At 39.7% G+C, this 24583-nt stretch overlaps 2 protein-coding genes across 2 annotated transcripts in view; both read right to left on the bottom strand.

Annotated features, from left to right (window-relative positions):
• LOC123984525 (calcineurin subunit B type 1-like) overlaps positions 1-15879 on the bottom strand; it is a 32034-nt gene extending 16155 nt beyond the window's left edge. The window contains exons 1-3 of the mRNA XM_046071447.1: positions 15851-15879; positions 15284-15545; positions 3330-3369 (exon numbers count right to left, since the gene is read on the bottom strand). Coding sequence (XP_045927403.1) covers positions 3330-3369; positions 15284-15545; positions 15851-15879 — 331 coding nt within the window. The remainder of the gene's footprint in view (positions 1-3329; positions 3370-15283; positions 15546-15850) is intronic.
• A 1902-nt stretch (positions 15880-17781) lies between these two features.
• On the bottom strand, positions 17782-22248 carry cnrip1b (cannabinoid receptor interacting protein 1b). The gene is made up of 3 exons (XM_046071222.1): positions 22070-22248; positions 20555-20699; positions 17782-17946 (listed from the first exon to the last, which is right to left on the bottom strand). The coding sequence occupies exons 1-3, from the start codon at positions 22246-22248 to the stop codon at positions 17782-17784; spliced, it is 489 nt and encodes a 162-aa protein (XP_045927178.1).
• Between the last annotated feature and the right edge of the window lie 2335 nt (positions 22249-24583).

The following is a 24583-nucleotide window of genomic DNA, read 5'->3' as shown; positions in this document are numbered from 1 at the left end:
GCACGACAATATTTAATTTAAAATATTTATTTTCGCCTTGAAAATTGCAACAGGCCATATTGTGATTTTCATTAATTCCCTACAGCTTGTAACACAAGTGTGAAAGCATGACTCTTCACATTCGACCATATATACAATTCAATTTGATAATACAGAATAATTTTCATCCTAAAAATAATCTGACAGAAAATGTTATTTTACAGATTGTCATTTAATTTGAGATAAAATTAGCATGCTCATTATAGAACTCCAAACTCTTATTTTTGAAACCGTTGTCTTAGTTCAAAAAACACAGCACTATCATACCCCACTGGAAAAGTCATAGAAAGATATTTCACTATTAAAATTTGTGCTTAGTACAAATTCAACACAACAATACAATACAACTTCAAGCAGAGCAGCCAGTTGGAAGCTGCTTTGTCTGTCTACTGTTTTCATCAGGGGGGTATAGAACAGACTTTGGAAATCAGTTTATTTCTGGGACTAATAAGAGACACACACACACACACACACACACGCACACACGCACACACGCAAACACTCTCCCTCTCTCCTTCAGTCTTATCTCATATAAGCCACTGGTAAGGGGAGGCCATATAGCTGAGTGTGTACTACAGAGAAGAGCCGTAGCCCTCAGTGCATTAGTCTGATTGCTCTGGCTGCTCTGATAATGCAGCTCAACTGCATGGACCAAACTGAGGACGAAGCAGGGCAGTGCACTGATGGGTGTATATATATATAGCCGTGTTGTCATCAGAAAACCCCCAACTCACCCCACCAACAGAGTCTCTGGCTCCCGCCCTCAGGGAAACCCCTAGCAACAAGGAACTCCAGCGAGTCGCCCACTGTTTATTTTGGGCGGCAGCAGACAGGCCTGCAATGGTTTCAGGCTCGCTGCTGCATTTCTTTGTCAGAGTATGATACGTCGAGGGGGTTGTGTATGTGTATGTGTGTGTGTGTGTGTGTGTGTGTGGGGTGAACAGAGTGGCGAAAAAGAGTGGGTGCACCCATGCATTTTAGCAAAGTGTGTATGGGTGTGTGTGTGTGTGGTTTGTGTGTCTAATTATGCACGCTCCCACAATTAGGCCATTAAATTCTGCTCGATCTAAGCTCAGTTAAGCTAGCAGGGGTGAGACACTGCATTGACAAGATGATACAGTCCTTTTGAAATTATTCATCCTCCAGCAGTGAATAATAACTTCACAATCCATCTTATCAAGGTGATTCTTAGAGACAAACTCCTTCTGTTGATCTTAGTCTGATGGCAGGCACAGGTGAGTGGGTGTTAGGCTTTGTGGCTTCACATCTCTTTGAGGGCGGTAAGGTTGAGGTGCAAAACAGCAAATCTATGTGACTAGCAGGCCAGTGCTAATTTCTTCACAGCCAATGCCTGCCTGTCCAAGCACTTGATGAGCTGAACAGCTGCTCTTTTGGTGGAGGGTGGCAGAGGGAGAAAGCCAAAGAGAGACCGACAGAGACAAATAAAATAAAGAGACAGAGGACAAAAGGAGAATGTTTGATAGAAGAAATTGCGAACATATTCCCAAACTGAAAAAAATCTGTAATCTAGGAGAAATATAGGTCTTACAGTTAAATTTCTAAATGCTAATATGTCATTAATGCATTCGATATGTACACATTACAACTATAGTTTAGAAACCTCTCAAAAAATTAGTTTAGTGACGGATAAGTTAAATCTTGTTGAAATATTGTCTGTCTTTATCTCTTTAAAAGAAGTTATCTGATGTTTTTGCATTTGTACTTGCATCTAAAGCCTGTATACAGAAAAAGAAAGCAGGACGGGGGACAGTCAAAGAGCAGATAGAAAGAAACCCAAACAGACAGTGGAGGATAAGGAGAGGCAGCTAGAGAGAGAGAAACCGACTGGCAGAGAAATGGTGAGACTCTGTAAATATCCCAGAGTGAATACAGAGGTCCTTGATGGGTTCAGTTCTGGGTCATGCATCATCCAAATCCACCTCCCTTCACCATGGTGGCACAATCCTGGGGGAGGAATGCCTGGAATGCCTGGCAGGCCAAGGTCCCGTCCCCCATGATGTTACTATAGTACAATCTAAGTATGGACAAGCCACAGCTTGTCCACCCTAACAAGAAGTGCCATTTTGGAAATGTCTTTGGATGTGTGTGACATGGGTGATCTTAAAAGCAAGTAAGTCCTCTTTAGTTGTCACTCTAAGCTTCAATGCTTATAATAGCATTATAATTATAAATCCATAATTTTTTGAGAAATTCATCTATATTTGTACCTGTATTCTGCATAAAAAACAAATTTAGTCATTAAGACTCTGGTGTAAACTTAAATCCTTGCAGAGCTTTTGTCCTCCTTCATTACTCTGTCTTACTTTACCTGCTCCACTTATAGATCAAGATTATAACTCATAATTAGTCTTAACATTTTGGAGAATAAAGCCCCGCGACCCTGTACACAGGATAAGTGGTTGACGATGGATGGATGGATGGATTTTGGAGAATAAAGACATTTTCCTGCACATCTGCCTCTTACAACACCTTATTAATTGCAGCACCAAAAACTCACAACAACTAACTTCAAAGCCATGATGTCAAAACAATTATTCACGTGTGACTCTAATTCTGAGACACAATGGAGGTCAATCCAAACAGCGACAGTCCCTGAAGTACACCTACACTACAGAGGGACCTGTTGCCGTCTCAGTGCTCGTTAAACACAAGCAGCAGTGAAGCCATTTTCTTAACCTCACGGCGTAAATTGAGCGGTATAAAATCTGCATCTCTGAGGACTTTTCAACAACATCAGGCTGAGACATTCTGTTGATGTATCATCAGGTAGGAAAGGTGAAGGAGGCTGACAAAGAAGAAATGTGAGTCATATCCTCAGCTCTCCTGCTCCTCCTCCTCCTCCCGAGAGCTCTGGAGCTCAAAGATGTCTACAAGGCAGATACCTTGTAAACATGACCAAGAACATAAGAAGAGTTTGATTCCAAGATGACATTTACAATTTCAGACACATCACACACACAAAATAAAACATGACATAACGTATTAAATGAGTGTAAGCAAATACAATTAAACTGAACATGGCACTTTCTAAGGATACCAGATCCAATCCTTGTGTATGTAATGTTACGTATCAACAGCCATATATCTTGAAATAGTAGTACATTATCTGGAAATTAAGAGAATGTTTCCGTTTCACATTGTAAATGCTATGTATTTAATGAGTGTCATGCAAATGATGAACTATACCAGATAGAAATGTAGAGGGTCTCATTCTTTGAACATAACTGAGCACTGTGTAACTGGAGCAAGCAAAGATTCAAAATACTTACAATGCGAGCACATCTCCAGGGGGTAACTGGCTTCATTTCCCTGAAGAAAAGAGAGAAACGGAGGTGTAAGCTAATTTTGTAACTGGAGACATCGCAATTGTACAGGAACAACCTCAAATTATGTGCAATACAATTGGAGGCTCAGTCGACCCATTACATCAATTAAGTTTATGTAAGATAAACTGGCAGTCATTACAAACCCTCTTGGAAACAAAATGTTGGCCAACGACTCCAGCTGGGTTTTGCTCGAAATGTTCCTTCTCAGATTGCCAATAAGATATCAATCCTAAGAGTATCTGAACTAGCGTCTCTTTTGCATTCGTGTGAACATCATTATGTAAATACTTCAATTGTTTTCCATGTTGATTTTTTTGTATTCATAAATCTCTTTCACCAAATAAAATAAGACAAAACTTTTATTCCACAATGTGAATTATATTCTATACAATTCACAAAACAACTCTTTTACTAGTTAAAATTGGTTCTTATAGTAAGAATTATAAAGCTCTTTAATATATTGATACTAATTTAAACATTGCTTAAGTGCAAACTAGTATTTTTAAGCTATTTTCCACAGAACTCACAGTTGTTTTCTTGTTCTTCAAAATAACAATGGCACCTACTGGGAGAGCCCCCAGACAATAAGGCCTGGTGATCTGTGGTGATCAATGGATTCATTTTCATACCACGCGTTTTCTCAAAGACAGGACAATAGAGAGCTTTCAGCAATGTTCTGTACTTGAACAAACTGTTGATTATATAAAACCTCCTGATACAAAGAAGCACAGGAAAAATAGAACTTTGTTTTTTTAATTACCAGGTAGTTACGGGCATCGTGTCAACTGACAGAAACAGTTAGGACTGTAAATGTAATGGCTTCGACTCTAGACCCTAGATTTTACACTGTTCAATAATATCAGTGATTAATTGTAACTTCAGCTAAAATGTTTAGTACTACGTGTGCTGAATTTAAAATGTGGTATTGCAAAATTCTTGCTTGAAGTCTCCGGATCTTTGCTAGTGTGGCCGGCATGTGCAAGGATGTTCCACTGTTAGAACTATAGTGACAACACACCTAAGTTGAGTTATGCATTAAAGACTTTGAGATTGTGTGTGAGTGCTTTTATCAAAATGCAAAATCTTTCAACATGAGGCTTCTGTGGAAGTAGAGTTTGTGTGCAACTGTGTCCTTCAAGTACACACCTTTCAATAGAGGCAACAATTCATCTTTAAGTTAGGTTTACAATTAATATAAGCAACTACAAACCTTTGAAATTTGACACTGCATATCAGTATTTTTATATTTCAATGGACACTCCAAATTACTTTTAGTTTAAATATTAAAATATAAATGTGCAACACGTCCTCACACCTAAATGACAGAATAGGTTGATTGTCAGTGACTCCCAAAACGACATAAATGACCACTGAACCATAACGGATCTTAAGTATGTGATGTAAGTCACGTGGTTAACGTTGTGAAATGGTCCCAGTTGGGTTAGGGTTGAGGAAAAGATTATAGTCAACATATCATTCCCTCCAATATGCTCCATTAGCACGCTGACTTAGTTTCACATCAGACACGAACGCCAGTCTCATTGGTGAAAATACTGTGTTTGTTTGGTTCGTCCATCCATCCATCCACCTCTGTAGGGCTGACTTTCTCGCTCTTTATACTACCTCACCTGACTTTCTCCCGTCATAATTACTGTGGCCACTATAGGTCGAGGCCTAACAATAAACGTAAATATGGGTCGTAACAAGCTGTTTGCACAGTCAACCTATACAGCCGTTTTCTGGTGAGGATGAGCTGAAATTGTGGTGAATGTCAACTATTTTCTATACTTAAATAAAACATTTTTAAAAAATCTCACAACACCTTAACGCTGTTTCCTATCTACATGTGCTGCCTCTTTCAAATCATGATACAATACATGGCATCAAATCTGACAGCATAACAGCAAAGACTTTAAATGAGCCATACTATCCAAAGACAAGGCATGGTGGTGTGTGTGTGTGTGTGTGTGTGTGTGTGTGTGTGTGTGTGTGTGTGTGTGTGTGTGTGTGTGTGTGTGTGTGTGTGTGTGTGTGTGTGTGTGATTGGCTCATGTTCAGCAGTGACATCCGCAATCTCATCCCATCCAACACTGCAGTGTCCACTGAGCGTGAGTCTGATTGCTGGCAGAGCGAGGCTGAACACTCCCATGGGAGCCAGTGAGGAATCCCTGTTGCAGACAGGTGGGGGTGATGGGGATGGGAGGGGGGGGCGGGAGGCGAGAGGGATGCCCTGTGCCAGCAAGCAATCGACAGCAATTGTCCTGCAACTGCATCAAGGACTACCAAACTGAGACTGTGCTGGCACAAGCATCCAGTAGCCTAGACCAGATATATATATATGAAAATCTCCTGAGCGTTTTAGCCAAACCAACAGAAAAACTGCTATGTTTTGGTTTCTTTTCAAAGCACCCTACTTCTCTCCTCTGCTCTCTATCGATGTTCGAATTAATGCTAGGTCTATGTCAAGCATGGGCTGGGCGATATGGCCAAAAATTTTATCACGATAAAAAATTTCATACCATTCGATGACGATAATTATCATGATAAATGTCAAATGATTATTTCTATGAAGTTAAAAGGCTGATTTTTGCTTTTTGAAGGAATCAGTTGGTTAGTTGTGGTTTTAAAATGTTCTTTATGGTCAGAACATGTTCGTGATTCAAATGAATTAAATCAAATGTTTATTGACGATATATTGAACCTTTGTTATATTGTTATTGAGGAAAATTATATTGCGATAATTATCGTTATTAATTTATTGCACAGCCCTATGTCAAGCAGCCTATGAAGGCTGTACTGCAGAAGATCTGTAGGAAGAAATTATCAGTAATCAAGTTATAACCTATTTAATAGCAGACAATTCACAGTACAAGTACTACAACAATACATTAATTGTGAATTGTGCGCATAAATAACTGCACATAGGGCTACATTTATAACATCTATATGCACATGTGGTTTGAGACATCAAATTCATTGATAGATAATATTTTCTTGAGTTGTAATAAGGATTTCATAGGGTCCTACACACAGGGGCTTTGAAAAAAAAGATAAAGAAAAAAAGAATTTCAGTCAGAGGTCTGAAGTCTGAACTAAGGGCACCCTCATCCCAGATATGGTTGGAGCTATTCAATCCAACTTTGGAAGTCAAAAACCATGGCATTTGAACTTGCATTGCACAAAATAACTGCACTGAGAATGCTCTCACAATGTAACCTAAACTAACTACAGCACACCCTAAAATCGATTGACATTTGACAGCAAGCAGAATTTTACTGCAGCCTGAAATGATTCTCATATTACAATTTTTCTTTACAAATTTGTATGTTGTACGAAAACCAGATATGGTAAATTACGTAAAACATCATTTGACTTTTCACTGGCTTGCTTGCCAAATTGAATGCAGCAAAAACAACTCTCCCGCTGTTTTTAAGACCCCCCAAAAAAACTAAAAAATGCATCCAAAGAATATTAGTAATGCATTATGACAAGTAAAAAGTGCTGCCCTTGTCTTTTGCTCGCAGTGACATACAAATACACTATACACACTGAACTTGGTTGAAAAAAAAGTTGTCAGTTATGTCATCTCCTGGCTTATTGATGTGCTACTGTCCAACAGCCGACTTACCTCCGAGAAGTATTTTAAGAGCAGTGAGGAGAAGGATGTGACACAGGATTAGCCAGGAGGGCAAGCAGAGTCAGACACTAGTGCAGTGATCAGTGGTTTACATTTAACATGGTTTTCCTCTATGCAACAACAACAACCTGACAGTGGCATTACTGAGGTTTGGTGTCCAATTGCCTGTGTGGCTCACAGGGTAATAGTGACAATGTGATACTTTATTGATCCCTGTAGGGAAAAGTCCTTTTGTTTGCTCTGCTGCACAGAGCTCACTCCGTTACAGAGCAGCACTGCAAGAGCTGTAGAGATACAGTGACTTGCTAAAGGACAAACCACCAGGAATTTGGATTCAAGCACTGGGCCTGTGTCCTCCAGTCCAGGGACAGGCTCTCAATGCACTCTCACCATGCTTCATTAGACAAATGTTGTTGTTCACGCCTTTATTTTGGTGTTTTGGTTTCATGTGTCAAAGCTCACCACATGTGCACAGCAGCAGAAATTGCCTTAAAGTAGACCTGAGACGCCTGTCTTGTTGCAGTTGTCCAAAAAGAGTTCAAAACTTTAATGAAAGTGTTTCACACAGCAAAAACAAACAGGTTGAACAAACAAATAATGTGCAGGCACAGCTTCAAACAGTCAGTTAGTGAGGTTTCATTACCACTGTGTATGTCAACCAATACAAAAAAAACATACATGCAGCTCTGGCACTGCAATATGACAACGATAACAGAATTTGTTATAAAGTTTATAAAGTCTGACCTGATGAAACAGATGCCAAATGGCAAAACATGTCTGTGTCCATTGTAAGACTAGGACATGCTACTGCAGAGTGGACATAACTGGGGAGTGTTGAGGGGAATGAAAGTGCATTTTTCTCTAGTTGACAAGTCAGTGGGCAGTGGTATGAAGGATTTGTCCATTTGTCACTATTGGCAAAACTCATCATAAGCTAATCATGCGACGAGTCAAATGACACTCAAATAAACCAATCACAATAACTAACAACTAATATGGACAAAGAAAGCACTGCATGTTGTTACTCATGAAAATGTACTTTCTCAAAAGAACAGGTAGAATGCACCCATTATCACAGTCGCTTTTAAGGAAAATGTACCGAAATTTATCGATTTACATCCAAAAAGAAATCAACTGCTTAGCAACAGATTTGGCAGATAAGAAGAGATGAGTCAAAATAGAATAACAAGAGGACGTAGAGGTAAACATCTCTTTGTGCATCAACTTTTAACCACAAGTTTATTTTACCTTATTGGTGGATGAAATGTGGGGGGAAAAAAAATCAAAACAAAATTGTGGGTAAATCAGTGTTGGGTGTGCGTACTGTCCCTGTCGTCCGCTGTCAATAACTTGCTAGCTGTAGGGTCCCTGGAGGTGAAGAGCCTTACAGCAAAGCAGATTTGTTGTTGAGGATTACAGGTTTACTAACTAAGGCCTGCTTTAGGTCACTGATGTGGCTAACAAGTTGTCTAGAGTAACTCTCATCATGTCTTATGTAACAAACCACTTCATTTCTTGTTGAGATGCCCCTTTACATTGATGCTAATGGAGTATATCAGACGGGGTAATCACAAAAATACAGAAAACAGGAGGTGAAAAAAGGGAAAAAGGCTTCTTGCATACACAGAGAGGAATAGAGGCATGAAAGAGAAAAAGAGAAAGAGACTCCGGTTGCCTCATCAATAATGCATGCTTCATTCAGAATCAATTAGGCTTTAGCACACAAAACACATTTTGCATAATGAAGAGTCTGGCATCATTGCAGCCAGCCCAAAAACGCTTCTAATAATAAACCTGCAGAACCCAGTCATAACATGAAAGGCTGGGGAGTACAGTACATGGGCCTGCAGACTTGGGAGAGCTTTTCTGAGACATCTTTGGCAGGCAGTATACTGCTCTGACTCTGAAGAAAGCTAAATCAAATGACAGAAAACTACTCTCCGGTTAGTAGTCAGTGAAAAGGCAGTACTTTTATTGCAGTTCTGATCTGCAATAAAAGTTATTCAATTCAAACAATACTTTTGGAATAGCTTCAGTTTTCATAACTATACAGACATTAAAAAAGTAATCTGTTTAGTATGTCTAAAAGTCACACCCAACCTATTATACAGTCATCTTCAGTACTGAGATAATGGAGGTTCCACACTCCATAAACAGGTCCCATCTCCTCTCTCACACAGTTACACAAACATACATGTGGAGGCTGCCTTATTTGCAGTTCGGGGCTTTAGTGCATTAGTCAAGGGAGTGGCGTGTGCAGTGGCGTGAAATAGCAGCCATCGCCTCTCAGTCACATTCCTGTCCAAATGTGTTGATTTTGAAGCAACCTTTTCATAAACTACTTGCTTACTTTTAAGCTGATGATACACAGGGCAACTTTTTGAGCAATGTTGCTGGGCAATGTTGCTGGTTGCAAGTCCGACTATGTTTTGAATGGATAGCGGTGGTGCGGGGAGGGTGGCGGAGTCATGGGGGAAGCTTTATTCGTTACCATTGACGGCAACATTGTCCAGCACCATTGCTCTAAAAGTTTCTCTGTGTATCATCAGCTTTAGGCACACTTCACTCACGCATTTTACAGATAAATATCGGAATAAAGTAACATGAATTTTCCCACTGCTGCTAAGAACACCAAAAGAAACTGCATCAGAATCTAACAGCACTCAAGATATTGCACCTAATGTAGAATCACTGTAATTAATCACTTTTAATGACTGTAGTTCCCTCTGAGTACAGTCTGTGCTACCAAGAACATGCTGGAATGGAGCAATGACTTGCATACATTTTTAAAATTAATGAAAGCTGCTGTGTCTGCACTAGGCCAATTAGCATCGTGTAGAGAATGCAAGAACACAGCAGAGGCGTGCATGATTCCCTGAATTCCCGTCTGTGGTGGCTGAGATATTGTGCACCACACACCACGATGGATGGATTAACAGACGAACTGGAAACCTGATTTCATCATGAGGCCAAACTTCAGCATCAGCCTCAAAAATCATTGTGCACTGTTCTCACTGTAATAGGGCATTTTGAAATGTACTGTTTGTTTCCAAAATGCCTCTGTACCAATGCCAACAAGTCAAATATGTATGTTTATCATACTATACTGACTATTAAAACAAATCTGTGTATTCAAGTCAAAGTCTGAACAAACACAGCTGAGGGTGTCAAGAGGCAATGCTGTTGTCTTATGATTGTATGCAAGTCAATATCTTTCTTTAAATATTATGCACTTTATAGGCCTCTTCAGACAAATGGCCTCATCCAGCTGCAAGGTAGAGAGCAAGGTGGGCAGATAATGTTCAAAAAGCTGCTGGATGCTGCAGCAGTCCTTCATTTGGTCATTCAATATACAAAGTAACACCGAAATCACAGCAGCAGGCAATTACTACAGGAAACCTCAGAAGTATGTACAGTAGTGTTGAGACAACTAATTGATTATTCAACTGACTAAAACATTTAAAGGAAAAATACTGAATATTTTCTTCTTCCAGCTACTCTAATTTGCAGCCTCTCTCTTTTTTAAACTTCTGTGTGTGTGTGTGTGTGTGTGTGTGTGTGTGTGTGTGTGTGTGTGTGTGTGTGTACATGGTGAATAAATGACAACACAAGTGTGTCTAGCTTGGCACATTTAAACTACTTTTCCCACACAATGCATGATGTTACTGACAGATTCTTTTTGAGGAGAAAAAATGTGTTGCGCATGCGTTCAAGACAGTTCATTTGCTGTGCGTTTTCTCACTGCTTTGCTTACTGACTTGATTAGTTCAGGGATCACACTCCCCTCCTCCACACAAATGTGTCTTCAAGTATCAAGCTTGCCATATAGCCGAGCTTCATGATAAACATACTCAACCCTCCAGAGTCGTAGCAGAGTGCAGAGCTGAGCTGAGCTTTCAGATGGGTCTTTAAATAGAGCTCACCCCTCCATTTTTCAGCCCAACTCTGTACAGGCCAATAACCAGCTAGCTCAATATCATTAATAACCTGCTACCATATTACATAGACAAGGTGCCATGGAGGAAATGTGCATGTGAGCTGCTGTAAGTTTACATCTGTCTGTGTTGCACAGACATTCAGTTATTCTCCTTTTGTTTGAAGCATCACCGCTAACCTGTAGTTTTGTAATATTGCCTGGCTAGGTTTGTTTGCATGCTCGCTTGCTTCTATGTTGATGTGTGTGGATTTCTGTGTGGATATGTGTGTGTGTGTCAGGGATCTGCCAGATTTAGGAGTCAAGTGCAAATATGAAAATAATTACCAAACTCTTAGCTGCCTGAAGAAACCCTGGCAGGGCTAATCCTCTCAGCCATTTCTATCCCTGACTTGGGCTTAATTATAAAAGGGTTTTGGAGGCCTCATAACGCTATTTAAACTAACAATGCCCAAATCTTCTTAAGCATTAACCTAGTGGTTTATTTACCAATTGCAAAGAACATAAGTCTAATATCTATTATCATCGTTACTTAGCAGCTCAAGACCAGATTGTTCGCCAAGACAGGAATTCATCTTGGTGTCACTGGGGCAGCGACACATTTCCTAAAATCATGGCATACGAAGGTCCAGGCAAAGAGAGCACAATGATGACAGTGCTACCAGAAAGCACAGGTCAACCAACAATCAATTGTGTTTATCATTTAAGGTTGTAAATGATTTTTTCTATATTTATGATTAATGTATTAAAATGCAAAAAATAAAACAAAGAAAACAAAACAAAATTACGTCTTCAATTTGCTTATTCTGTCAAAACCCCAAAGATAATCAATTCACAATAACTCAACTTACAAATAAAAGCAACAAATCTCTATGTTTGGAATTGTTACTTGATGACTAACTTTAATGATCGGTTAATTAAACAAAAGCCTTTTAACTAATTGACCGACTTTTCGTTTCAGCACTATTATTTCTACAGACACTAACACAACCTCACTATTGCTATGTGGGCGTTCATGCAAAATGTTGCAGCTGTGGTGAATGTGTTAAAACAGCAGCCTCTACAACAGATCAAATTAGGGATGCAACAATAGAAAAATTATTTTGAAAACTATTTTCAACTGTTACTTTTTCATCATATGTTAATATAAAAATGACATTATTTTAAATTTCTGGAAATGTGTGAATATTTGGCGGTTACTTGGTGGTAGGCATTGGGGCTTGGTTCTTCCCACTGGCCACAGTCACCCCTTCAACCAGTACATCAATTCTCCATACTCTAATACTTTGGTTCGCTGCGTAACACACTGCAGATAAGGGCTATCAGTGAATGAAGCCCCATAATGTTGGTTCCATTGGTACCACTGACAGTGTGCAACATGTGTTTTTAAAGGTTAAGTATATGCAACAGCACATTTGATGCCTTGAATGTTGATGAGGCAGAAATAGAAAGACACTTACTTTGGTAATTTAAATCAGCCTAATCCTCAATCAGCCATAGATTCTGATTCTCGGCAACAGGTGTTGTATTTATCCTATTGCCCAAACGTAGTAGGTGAAAAATGTAATAAAACTGGAACCAACACAATACTCAAAACAGCTTTTTAAACCTTCCTTCACTTTCTCCAACATCAGTGTCAGTACATCCATTTTCAACTTTTCAACTTTTGAGCGCTACTGAACACTCTCTCATGGTTTACGTCCCCTAAACATCCTGTTTCAACAACTAATAACAGAGGCAAGCTACCCTCGACATGCCATTTGAGTGTTACTTTAAACTTTTCTATTCACTGGGCACAGAGACTGACATACCAGACAAAAAAATTATGTTTAATGACAAGAGTTTGGACTGTGCCGGTGACTGCTGGCTCCGGTGCAAGCCGAGCACTGCAGAGATGCAATAGCCGGTGAGGAGAATAAATCCAGATTGAGTGGGCTGGTTGGAAGTGCAGCGTGGATCACGTAGTGTTGATCATCACTTCTGCTGGTGGTTCGCTGTGGCTTTTATCTCTTTTACATTAGCTACAGCTCAATCCTTATGTGGGTGGCGCTTGATTGCTAGGCAGCATATGGTCCCCTTAGAATCAGACGATTCCACTACATGCTTAAGCAACTGCGTGTCCCTGCCACCAACCTCCCCCTGCAGCTGAGAAAAATACATTTTGACAGGCCATAAGTTGTATGACATTTAAGCCCTGAGTTTCTATCCTCTGGCAGAGAGCTGAGACTGCATCCGAGCATTTTTATCTGCCTCTGGTTAATGCATTTTGTAAAGGAAAGTCAAAAGCCACGGTTACTATTGTTTATTTTGATGCTGTGTCATGGATAAAGGATGCTATCCCTGGCCTTTGTGTGTGGTTTATGCATCTCTTTGAATGTAAATCTGGTTTTGCAGAAGTAATCTTTTGCACCAATCAACACTCCAGATTTTAAGTTTTACTCAGCAAATGTGTCCACATGACTCAGTAAACCTGTTTCTATAAACATTCCCCAGGTGAGCTCACACGTCGTGGGCTGAAATGTGAGTGTAAAAACCAACTGTTCTAATAGATTAGTATGTCTACAAGTGTGCTTACACTACAGCCTGACAAATACCGGATCTTTGATGTCGATATCTATATTAGTGTTTGAGAACTTAAAAAAAGATCCAATAATGATTTGATTGGTTATAGGCTCAAGAATTGTGACCAACATAATGTACTAAGCAAAACACTTTACAGATAAAATAGAAACTTGACACTACTGGCAAACTCTGGTGGACAATTACCTCAAAACATATATTTCACATTTCTTGTTAATTATCGGCTGATACATTATATAGACAAAAGTAGCGGGACACTGTCCCAATACTTTTGTCAAGGGCTGTTTTTTCATGGTATGGTCTTTCTAAAGGGAAATCTAGAAGCAACAAAATACAATTTTAGACAACAGTTCTTCTAACTGTTTGTGTTTGGCCTTTTCCTCTTTCAGTATGCCAATGCCCCCGTACACAAAGCCAGTTCCATAAAGAAATGGTTTTCCCAGTTTGGTATGGAAGAACTTGACAGGCCCTTGTGTCCCACATCTGTGTCTGACCTTACAAATGCTCTTCTGGCTAAACGGGCAAAAATTCTCAGACAAACTCTAAAATCTTGTAGAAAGCCTAAAAGAGTGGACGCTTTTATAGCTGCAAAGAGGGGACCAACTCCATATTAATGCCTATGGATTTAGAATGGGATGTTATAAAAGTAATGTGTAGGTGTCCCAGTACTTTTGCCCATATACTGTATATACACTGATAACGATACATCTCCAATAAATTGATATCAGCCTATATATCTGCCCGCCAATATATCGGCCTAGCTCTAGTTTGTACACTTAATGACATCTCACTGGCTCCTGTCAATACTTAAAGATATTTGAATCTACTAGATATGATAAAGCAATACTGATTTCACCACAAATAAACTTATATAATTTTCTTCCTGTCCAGAAAAAAAGATTCTAAACGGATTGCTGGTGAACAAATGGATACTACTGCCAATACTGCTGTCAGGACATCAACTACTGATCAGATAATTGATCTGTGGAGGTGTTCTCGATCTGTGGTTGGATGGATCCCCCGGTCAGGTCCACTCCTATTGGTCACTACATATATGGTTTCTAGGCAACTCACCCTCACACACCGATATATATATATATATATATATTATACACACACCAATTAATTAGGACAGCATGAGCCAATTCAGTGGCATGCTATGGCAGCCTCCTTTACAACCGCTGTAAATATACAAATGTAGCCTGGACCTATGCATTAAAGCTTAGGCTCAAATGAAACAGTGTTGCAACTATCAACACACCGCCATGCCATCTAGAAAACACACTGAGATAAATGTCGTTAAACGTTTAATGCAGAGCGCATAGGGCAAAAGCGTAACTTGAAACGTTTCAGTTCCCTGCCTGGTGTGTAAAATGTGCCACAATTAGTCGCAAACTTAGGCCTCTTAAGCGTGTATATTTGTCACGAAAACTATTCTGGGCCTCGTTGCTAATAAGAGTGTAGGCTATGCCAAGAAGGGATAAGATACATCTGGGCCACAAGCTTCAGGCTACTGTCAGCCCCGGGATATTACACAGAGGGCGCGACAGGGAGCCAAAAGTGGGCGAGGAAAGCGTTTCCTTCTCGCCGGAGCTCCGCGTTGTCGACTGTTAACTCAAGGCAAAGCGCTCACCAAGAAAAGCAACCTGTCAAAACGCCACATTTTTCGACACATTAAAGCGCAGGCCTGCCCACTGATGTGTTTACCAGCCGGTGGAAGGTGAAAGTGGGAGCTTTGCTGCTTACCATCTTGCAGGTCGGATGATGAAATCCAGGCGAAGTGAGCGGAAAAGGCGTACAACAGGGGGGAGTCGGTAGGCCGCCGAGTTCTGGCGAAAAATACAAAAAAATATATGGTTGTGGTGCTCTCTGAGGTCTCCTCCTGGCTCTACACCCAGCTCCAGACTCTTTTATCCGTCTCTCTCCTTTCGCTCCTTTACCGAGGATTGCACTGCAGAGGCGAAGGGAGGGAGACCCGCTGGGAGGGGACAGCAAGCGGGGGAGGAGGCTCGGTTTGACAAGCAGGCGGTGGCGGAGGGGAGGGGAGAGAGAGAGAGAGAGGGGGGGGGGGGGGGGCAGACGTGCTGTACACCCGGGAACAGCAGGTTATATTTATTTATTTATATTTTTACCTCCTGAATAGGTTTGTGCTTGTGCTCCCCCCGCTGGCAGCATGGCTGTACTGCAGGAAGTCGCCTTTTCCCAAATGTATGAGCTGTGCGTGCACCCCGAACCTCACTGAACACAACTAGCAGATGAACTTCATGTTATGTAATCCCTATGGCACTAAGTCTGTTCATCAATAGTACAGACTTTGCCTTATGGACAAGCACTAAGTCCATGCTAAGCGTTGTAAACCATAGTGAGATTTTAAGTGGCTTTAGAGGTACAGAAGAGCCGGTGCACAGCAAACCCTGTCAGGGAATCATTTTCAGTTTGCAGGTGACTTACCTATCTTACACATTTCAGCACATAGTTCCATAGTGGTTTGTCAGTGTGTAACCTATATCACTATGCTTTCTGGGACTTGTCCCTTAACATTTCACATTTTTCTGCAGTGTTTGTGATGCACCAACAGTTCAGGATGACATCTTTTTATTGCTGTTTCCCTCTGTTGCCCCGAAAACTCGTAGAAATTTTGATTATCAGAACTCTAAAAGCTCCCGTATACTGTGATTATGAACTTGATATGATTCACTTATGTAGTTTACTTTGTAACAGTGATTTTTCTGCAGTAGTTGCTTGAGATGTCAAAACAATAATTCTAATGTAGTTAATGGTTTAAATTAAGTTTAGAATAAATTAATGAAATGCATTTGCCACACAAAAATTGGTTTCATTTTACTATTAATTACAGTAGAAACAAACAACATCTTCACAAAAAGATCACAATGATAAGTAAATTTCACCACAATATTGCACCTTTCCATTATTATTTTGTTTCTCTGATGTTTTGCATAGGTCAATTCAATGTTTCAGTAAAAATGTTTTATAGTTATTTCTACCAAAATACACACAATATGAAAATATGTCAAACAGTTCACTGTACAAAAATACTATTTTTTTTAAATATCACAATTTACCACAAGAAATAGAAAAAATATTTAAAGATATCTCAGTTTATGTTCTGAATATTCCAAATACATTATTTCTCTTGAATAAACACAAATCTTCATGGCTAAGTCCTTCGGAAGAGGTAGAGACAACAAACACATTGTAAATAGGGGCACAACTTCACCCAAACACAAAATTCTTCCATTAATGCATTATACTGTATTTACTGCAGTATACTGTGCAAAATCATACTACATAATAATACACATACACACAGCTACACAGAGTGTTCATTCCAAAATACTATGGGCCCTTTTTTTAATTAATTCAAATTCTGCCTATGGAAATCAAAAGGTCACTAATGCAAGGACACTGGACTTGGTCAAGGGGGAAATGTTCTATTCTACAAGGTAATAACATTTTGGTGAATGTTAACATGACTTATTATACTTAAGTTTCATGCCAGCAACGGTTTTCTGACATTTGACATGACATGACTTTCTAGAAATGTTGAATGAAACTCTTCATAGCTCTAAAGTACAGTACATAAACACAAATAAACACATCTGTTAAATCTGTCACAGTTTGTAAAACACACACACACATACACATACTGTCACTAAACACATAGGCACACAAGCACTCACACACATACAGTAGTATTCATACACATAAGTCTGAACAACCTTGAGGGTTACCAGATGCCACAACTGAACTGCATATGAAAAAATATTTATCTCAAAACGTCATTTTATCTCAGTCTTTCAAAACATAACTAAAACTGATTTTCACGTAGGTTGTTGAGAAGTGCTACATGTTTTAATTTAACCTCAATAAAAGGTGCCTTATTCATTTTGACAAATTTGTAGAAGCACCATACAAAATCAAAACTGTAAAACCACTGTAAACAAAACTGGCAACATCACAGCATTATATATGTTCTGCCATATGATCTGATTTGGCAGTTAACCTGATCCCTGAACCCTTTTTCTGATATTGGTAGTTGAGAGTTAAAGACTACAATAAAGCCAAAGTGGAATGGATTGAAAGTAGATATGGGAAGGGAGGATAAACACATCCTTTTAGCAAAAGGAAGAGATAGCAAATGTTAATTTCAATATGACATACTGACAATCAGAAACGTCACACCTTGTGTTTTTGCAGAGTAAATATGTCAAGCTGTTCCTGCATCAAACAAACATCTCCTTGTTGACCCACATGAGTGTACGAGTGTCGTTGGGTTTGCATTCGTATTCAATGCTGTTGAAGCTGTTTCCCCACTGGCAGTGGTCCCTCTTGTTGTAGTTGTAGTACTTCACCTGCCACACCGTTTCAAACATCCCCGCCTCTGTGAACTGAAGGGGAAACACATGTACAGATGAGTACATACACAAACAGTTTTCAGCATCTTTGAGTGGCCTAATTTGATAAAGTGATGACTGAACATACAGAGCAGACAGATGGGAACACGCACTCACACACAACCATACGCATGTAGACACAGAGACTCACATTATATTATCCTGTGTAAAATAATGTGAAGGTGAAATGAACAGGAAGCATACTGACTGGACAGATGGATACATGCACACATAAACGCGCAAACACACACCCTTTCATCCCAGAGGCCCCCGGGGTGTGGACTGGACAGATGGGTAGGATACACACAGCCACATGCATGTCAAACCAGATTCAATTATATTTGTAAAAATGTTATGTCAATAGGCTGTATAACAATTGTAACTTTGTGTTTGAATGTGTCATTATGCTTTCATTCTCCGTAGGGTTAGGGATTCAAAAAAGAAGGTAAAAATGTTAGTTTAAACTTGAACATTTATGTCAGATGGCAGTGATTTCATAGCCACACAGGGAACTACAACAGCTGCTTCTGTGTATTGCTGTATTGCCCACCAAACAGCAATAACTAATTTTGTGGGTGAAGTTAGAACCAAAAGACAATGGACATCTCATGTTGGTAGAATTTATGGGTTTGACTAATCTTTCAGGCCAAAGAAGGCAAATATTCTGCTCTATGATAGTGAACTAAATATCTTGGGGTTTGGACATTTGTTCACACAAAGCAAGACTTTTGAAGCTCTAGGTAATTAGATTTTATAGACCAAACAATTCATCGAGAAAACAATCAGTAGATTTTTTGATAATAAAAATAATCCTTATTTGCAGCCTTAATTATATTACATTAATGACAAGCTTCAACACCTGAGAGATCACGTGATCCAGGTAGCTATCATCATCCATGGGTACCTGGATCACACCCTAAATCTATAACCATGGAAACTCTTGGGGCTGGCATCTACTTCAGCAGAAACATAACCATGGCAACATAAACACATCTGGTTAGACTGCTATTCCACCTTTAATCGAGGATTAAAGGAACACGATGAGACACAGTTGTAGAGTAGCACTTGGAAAATTATCACTATGTGAATAAATTATAAGACTGAATATATTCAGTACTTTTTTTATTGTCAACAAATCCCATAAAAAAGCCCAAACCAAGTCAGTCTCTCAAAACCTTCTGACTTTCCCAATGTCTATGGTCCATTTGTTCCTACTGAAGATCTTGAATTGATCAAATACTTTCAGCTTGACACTTCTAAAACCAGAGTAAATTGTGTATTTGTTGGGGATTACTTTCAGTCACAGTGTCACAGGCAAAGTTTTTAATTGTTTTTGGACAACTGGAGCTCTATGGCACAGAGTAATAAGCTATATTTGCATTTTGCTTCACAAATATGTGCTATAGGACCAATTAATTGTTGGTTCTGGTCTTTTCATTGGATTTGTGACATATACATTTTCTTGTTTGGCTGATACTTTTGTCCAAGGTGTCAAGAATAAGGGAAGTGACACATACTGTAGGTGCCTGACAACTGACTTGGTGTTTTTGAGAAGAGCTAGTGATGGATTATGCTAGTGACAGTGAAAGACTGAGCGTATTAGGTGAGCTAGGTCTTCAAGCAATTTCAGAAGACAGAAAGGGATCTGCTGAACAGATCGAGTTCAATACCAAGGGACCATTGTTGAAGAAGGAAAATATAGACCAGACTTATTCCTACGCACCAGTTGTGCCCATCAAAATTACGTCCACAAAAAGTGCTTCTTTTTGCCACTGACAGGCTGTTATACGAGGTGTCTAATAACATCATGGAAAGGATCCCTATAAGTGACTCCCAGTGACACTTTGTTTTTAACAGGAAATTGTTAAAGTAAAGTCTCACTTAAGGACAATTCTCGCTCTGAAATCTTGTGAGAGGCAAGTTGTTGCAGGAAGACGATGGTGGAAACGTGAGAGTCAGAGCTGGAGAGGGGAGTTTGTTGTTCTGGAGCAACGTTAGGAAATAAAGTCTTGACAGCAGTTCCTCTGTGTACACATCAAACTCCTCTCCCTCATTTTCGCAGGGGTTCCCTGCAACAACTCGCCTCTCGTTAGATTTCAGAGCAAGAATGGTCCTTGAGCGAGACTTCTGGGTGTCACTGGGAGTCACTCGTTGGGATCCTTTAACAATCTTTAACTGTGTGGAAATCAGTGGAACTGAGAATTTAAAATGTGACGTTACAGGCAAGCTCAATTCAAATACATCTTTGGTACGCTGATGTTCCCAACATTATGCTGTCATAGAAAAGATTAAATGTCTATTGTGTCATTGTTTAGATTATGTAGTTTTAGCCAGAGTAACCAATCAGTATTATCTTTAATGCCGGCATTGATATAAGTGAAACAAAAGTCAAATAGAGTGAATAAATCCAAGTTGAGAATAAGAGCCAGAAAACAAGCAAGTTCCATATATCAACAAACAAGGTCGGATGTTGCCTGCAGTTTCCCCTACCAATTAGACCAGATCCTGAACACTTCCTGGCTATTAAATGATTTTTGAATATTGGACTTCTCCTGCCTCCAGATTAAAGTTAATTTCCTGCCCAGTGTACAGTATATCATACCTGTATGTTGATTTGAACTGGTTGCCTCTCTCCACTCTTGGTGTGTGCCACCCCTTCTGTGTCATACTGCCCAGTATAGACCACTGACTGTGGGTCTTTGGACTGCTGCTCCAGGGGGAAGGTCACCCCACCCACACTCATTGACCTGTGGATAAGTACACATCACAACGGATTCATCAATAAACATGCTCAAATATAACCACGTGTTAATAAAATAAAGACTACAGGCTGTATTGATTTTTTTTTTTACAATGACACATGCAATTTAAAAGCACTAAGTAACAGATTATAAACCCAATAATTTTATCTGTGATGGAAAATCCAATAAAGTACTAAAAACATAGATCCTGCTATAGATAAACTGTGAGCTCCATAGCCTACTCATTGATGCATTTTTGTGTTCCAGTCAGGATTTCATCTTGACAAATCATTTGCTGTAATAGGTCTGCAGCTGCGCACCAAACACAAAATTTTGCATGTTTGACCTATTTTTTTTATATACCGGAGTGCTTGTTATTTTAGCCTCTTTACATAAGTTATCCTACACTAATCCTTATTTGTAGATGGAAGTACATCAACGTTCATGACATAATCATAAATTGTAGGCAAATCACAAGACACAAAGCCCAAACGTGGAGTCCTAATCTGTGGTGGATTTGACTTGCAACTAATTGGGGTTTATGGTGCCTTCATGTGCTCCTCGTACAGTCCTATGTTCGAGCGCTACACTTGGAAATAGGACTTGTTGAGCGCTCAAAGAAAGGACTTTTTGTCAGAAAAACATACACAACACAACAGTGCAACTATATTTTGTGTGATGCAAATATAACAAAACTAGAAAGCCATTATTAAGCGATTTTGTGTTTTCCCTGCAGCATGGAAATCAACTCCTTTTTCTTCCACTTCATGCACGTAACGGCCATATATCCTACAGTCGATGAATGCAGCTTTAAAATCTGCGCTTTCCTTCTTGCATGCGAGGAATGAGCCTAATTCTTGATTCTTTCATTAACTGTCAAGGAATGTATTTACTCTCTGAGTTATTAAGAGGAAAATTACGGGCAAACGTTCTGGCGATTAAGCAGACAAAGACCCTGCTGCACTCACTTTGAAGAGGAAAGATATTTTACTAAAACAACAACATTATTTTTTATTTTTTTACAGATAAATGGAAGATTGAAATTGTCCAATTAAAAAACCCGTAGGTCACAATGACGTCACTATAGCCTATCCCAATATTAATAAGGGACAATGACTATCGATTGTCTATTAGCGATGCCACAACCAGACAACAAAATCTCCATTATTTGGAAAGGGCTATAGGCCTGTGTCCGTTTGCCTTCCCACATGGAACATCTCCACAGGCTATTCCAGTAACGTTTCCCTCGTTGACTGAAAATGCGTCTGCAGCGCCCATTAGGCTAGTGAATTATGATCTTTTGGCAGTTTAACAACCTAACACACGACCAGGTCAGGATAATCCACGCCTGAAACAAAAATCGAAGGGCTACCTACGTGGCCTCGACCGCTCCTGGTTTAATGACCACCTCAATTTTGTACTTGGACCCCGTCAGCAGCTTGATGGTCCGGGTCTGTCCAAACCTGGCGCCGTCGGACTTGAAGTACACTGCGGTATTGTTGGGAAGCATCTTCAAGGAAATCCCAATTTTGACGAGTTGAGGGACGTCGGCCATATTTCCATATATCACCACGATCAGAGGGATTGCGGAGTGTGGGCTATAGGTCTCAGCTGTCGATCAATCCAAGCTGACGGAGAAATGCCGCGCGGAGAAGTCCATAGCAGAGCGCACAGCACAGGGAATGGCGCCACACTGCGCTCCGTTAATCCTGTCCAGCCTGCAGCACAGGCTAATCCCAACCAATGCTCTCTCTCTCTCTCTCTCTCTCTCTCTTTCACTCCCACCACCCTCTGTCCAACTCTCCCCACCCACCATCTCCTTCGCTCTCTTCCTCCTTACTTGCTTTCCTAGTTCAGCTTTCTCATTTAATTTCAGTCCATTGTAAAACACTGTCGCTGTCCGCGGTGCTGAAGTTCTGCCAATTAAGACTCTGTGGATTGCTTTATTGATCCTTGAAGGACTGGGATGGAAATTGGAATAGTGTAAACTGAACACAGACGAGAACAATATAGCCAACAGGGTAAGAATGAAGTGTAAAAATACAAATGAGTAGCTAGATGAAATGTGCATCAACAGGCAGCATTCAATTCAGTGTCCACCAATGGTGAGCTGCATCTCTACTCACAGAAAAAAGGTTCTTAAATTGTTCTTCAGAAGGCATTGCCATATAAGAACCTCTTTGTTTAGTGGGTGGTTCTTCGGGTACTTCATATGGATCTTTATAACCAGCCTTACAAACCTTCATGTCATTATGCACTACTATAGCCGGGTCACGTTGTAGGGGACACGGGGTTGGTGATGTTAGAATATTCTCACCATCAGCAAATAACTGTTTAAGGTCTCAGCAGTAAATAAATATATTTTAATGTACACAGATACATTCATAAATTAGATGATTCTTGATTAAAGTCATGTTGGGCATTTGAGCCCAAAAAATTAAACAACCATTAAAAACAATTTGAACATAACAGATGTGTATGTGTGTGTAAACCCATGCACATGTGGAGTCATAGTTTGGGCAACAGTACTGTGAGTGTAGCAGGGGAGTGCACAACTCATGTGCCTACTCTTTACACATTCATTACACACTGAATCCAGAAATCCACTGGCTGGCTTCTCCACTCTTCCTCTGACCCTGATGATGACACACCTTCTCTTTTTAGCAGCAGGAGCTTTGAGCTTTGGTGCTTTGAATGGTTTCTTTCTGCTTTCAGATGTTAGTACTTGGCCTTTTTCCCTCCTCAGGGGTACATCTCTGTATCTTAAGTGCATCCATGTTTTCCCTCACTTACTTCTTTTCCTTTCTACCACCAGGGATGCATGGAGAGACGCAAGGAAACCATGCAAGGGCGAGTCTCCAGAGCAGAAATGAGAGCTTACGGATGGCATGCAATATGGCGAACTAAAATAATTTCTGGTTCAAGCCAGGATCGAGGAGCAAGAAAATATCAAATAAGAGACTTGTGATTTACCCCAGATCTTTCTTTCTTTCTTTCTTGCCAGCTTGGGGTGAAGGTCACAGCTCCTCAGGGGAAACCCTTCAGGTGCTGCTGGGTCCAGGCACAGCATTGAACAGGTTGGCGTGGAGCTGTGGCACAACATTGTCCATCTGTCAAATCAAACTAAACATCTATGTCCGAGGTTGGTTGGGATTTTCTTTTTTGGCTTTCTTTCGAAAACCCCTTTTTCTTTCTCCCATTTGACCCAACTTTGTGATGAAATTATGTTAGCAGCTGCCATCACTCATCACAGACTTGCTAATCTGATGTCAAAACAGATGTCTAACTAGACGTCACACATTTCCAATATAAAAAAACATAGTTTTATATTAAGTTAGTCCACAGTCTACTTAAAAAAACTTTTTATAGCCTACTATAAGTGAAATGTTACTCTCACTAAAAAGTAAGTTACTTTCAGATGTTTTAACAAGAAAGCAAATATTTTGATGTTATAGTTTTGTTTCTAGAAAGGAACAGAAAATAGCTGTTTGCCAACTTAATCTACAAATTACAGCATGGCAACAAGAAGGCATCTTCAGAATTTTTATTAAACATTTTAATTAACCTCGGTATAAATCTGATCATCCCGAGTAACATGGGAGGGAGGAAACCATCGATATGAATGAAATGGTTAATGTTGTTTCTGAATATTTTAGAAAAGCCCTGTTGGCCAATCTAACCCTGTAGAGTCATATTGTCCATATACAAGATGGACAATGCCTAATTAGGAAATAAAAGTTCAACACAAGATGATGAATCCAGATATTCAAAATCAGAATTCTCTGCTCTGGTATAGAATCTGAATAGCTGTTTATTTATATATACAGTATATATCATGCATATACTGTATCACATTCACCTACCTTATGTACATAAAAACACCTGCATTA

Source organism: Micropterus dolomieu, linkage group LG15 (assembly GCF_021292245.1).
Source record: "Micropterus dolomieu isolate WLL.071019.BEF.003 ecotype Adirondacks linkage group LG15, ASM2129224v1, whole genome shotgun sequence".
Classification (NCBI taxonomy): Eukaryota; Metazoa; Chordata; class Actinopteri; order Centrarchiformes; family Centrarchidae; genus Micropterus; species Micropterus dolomieu.
The sequence above is the reverse complement of the archived record's forward strand: the minus strand, read 5'-3'. Positions and strand labels throughout refer to the sequence as shown.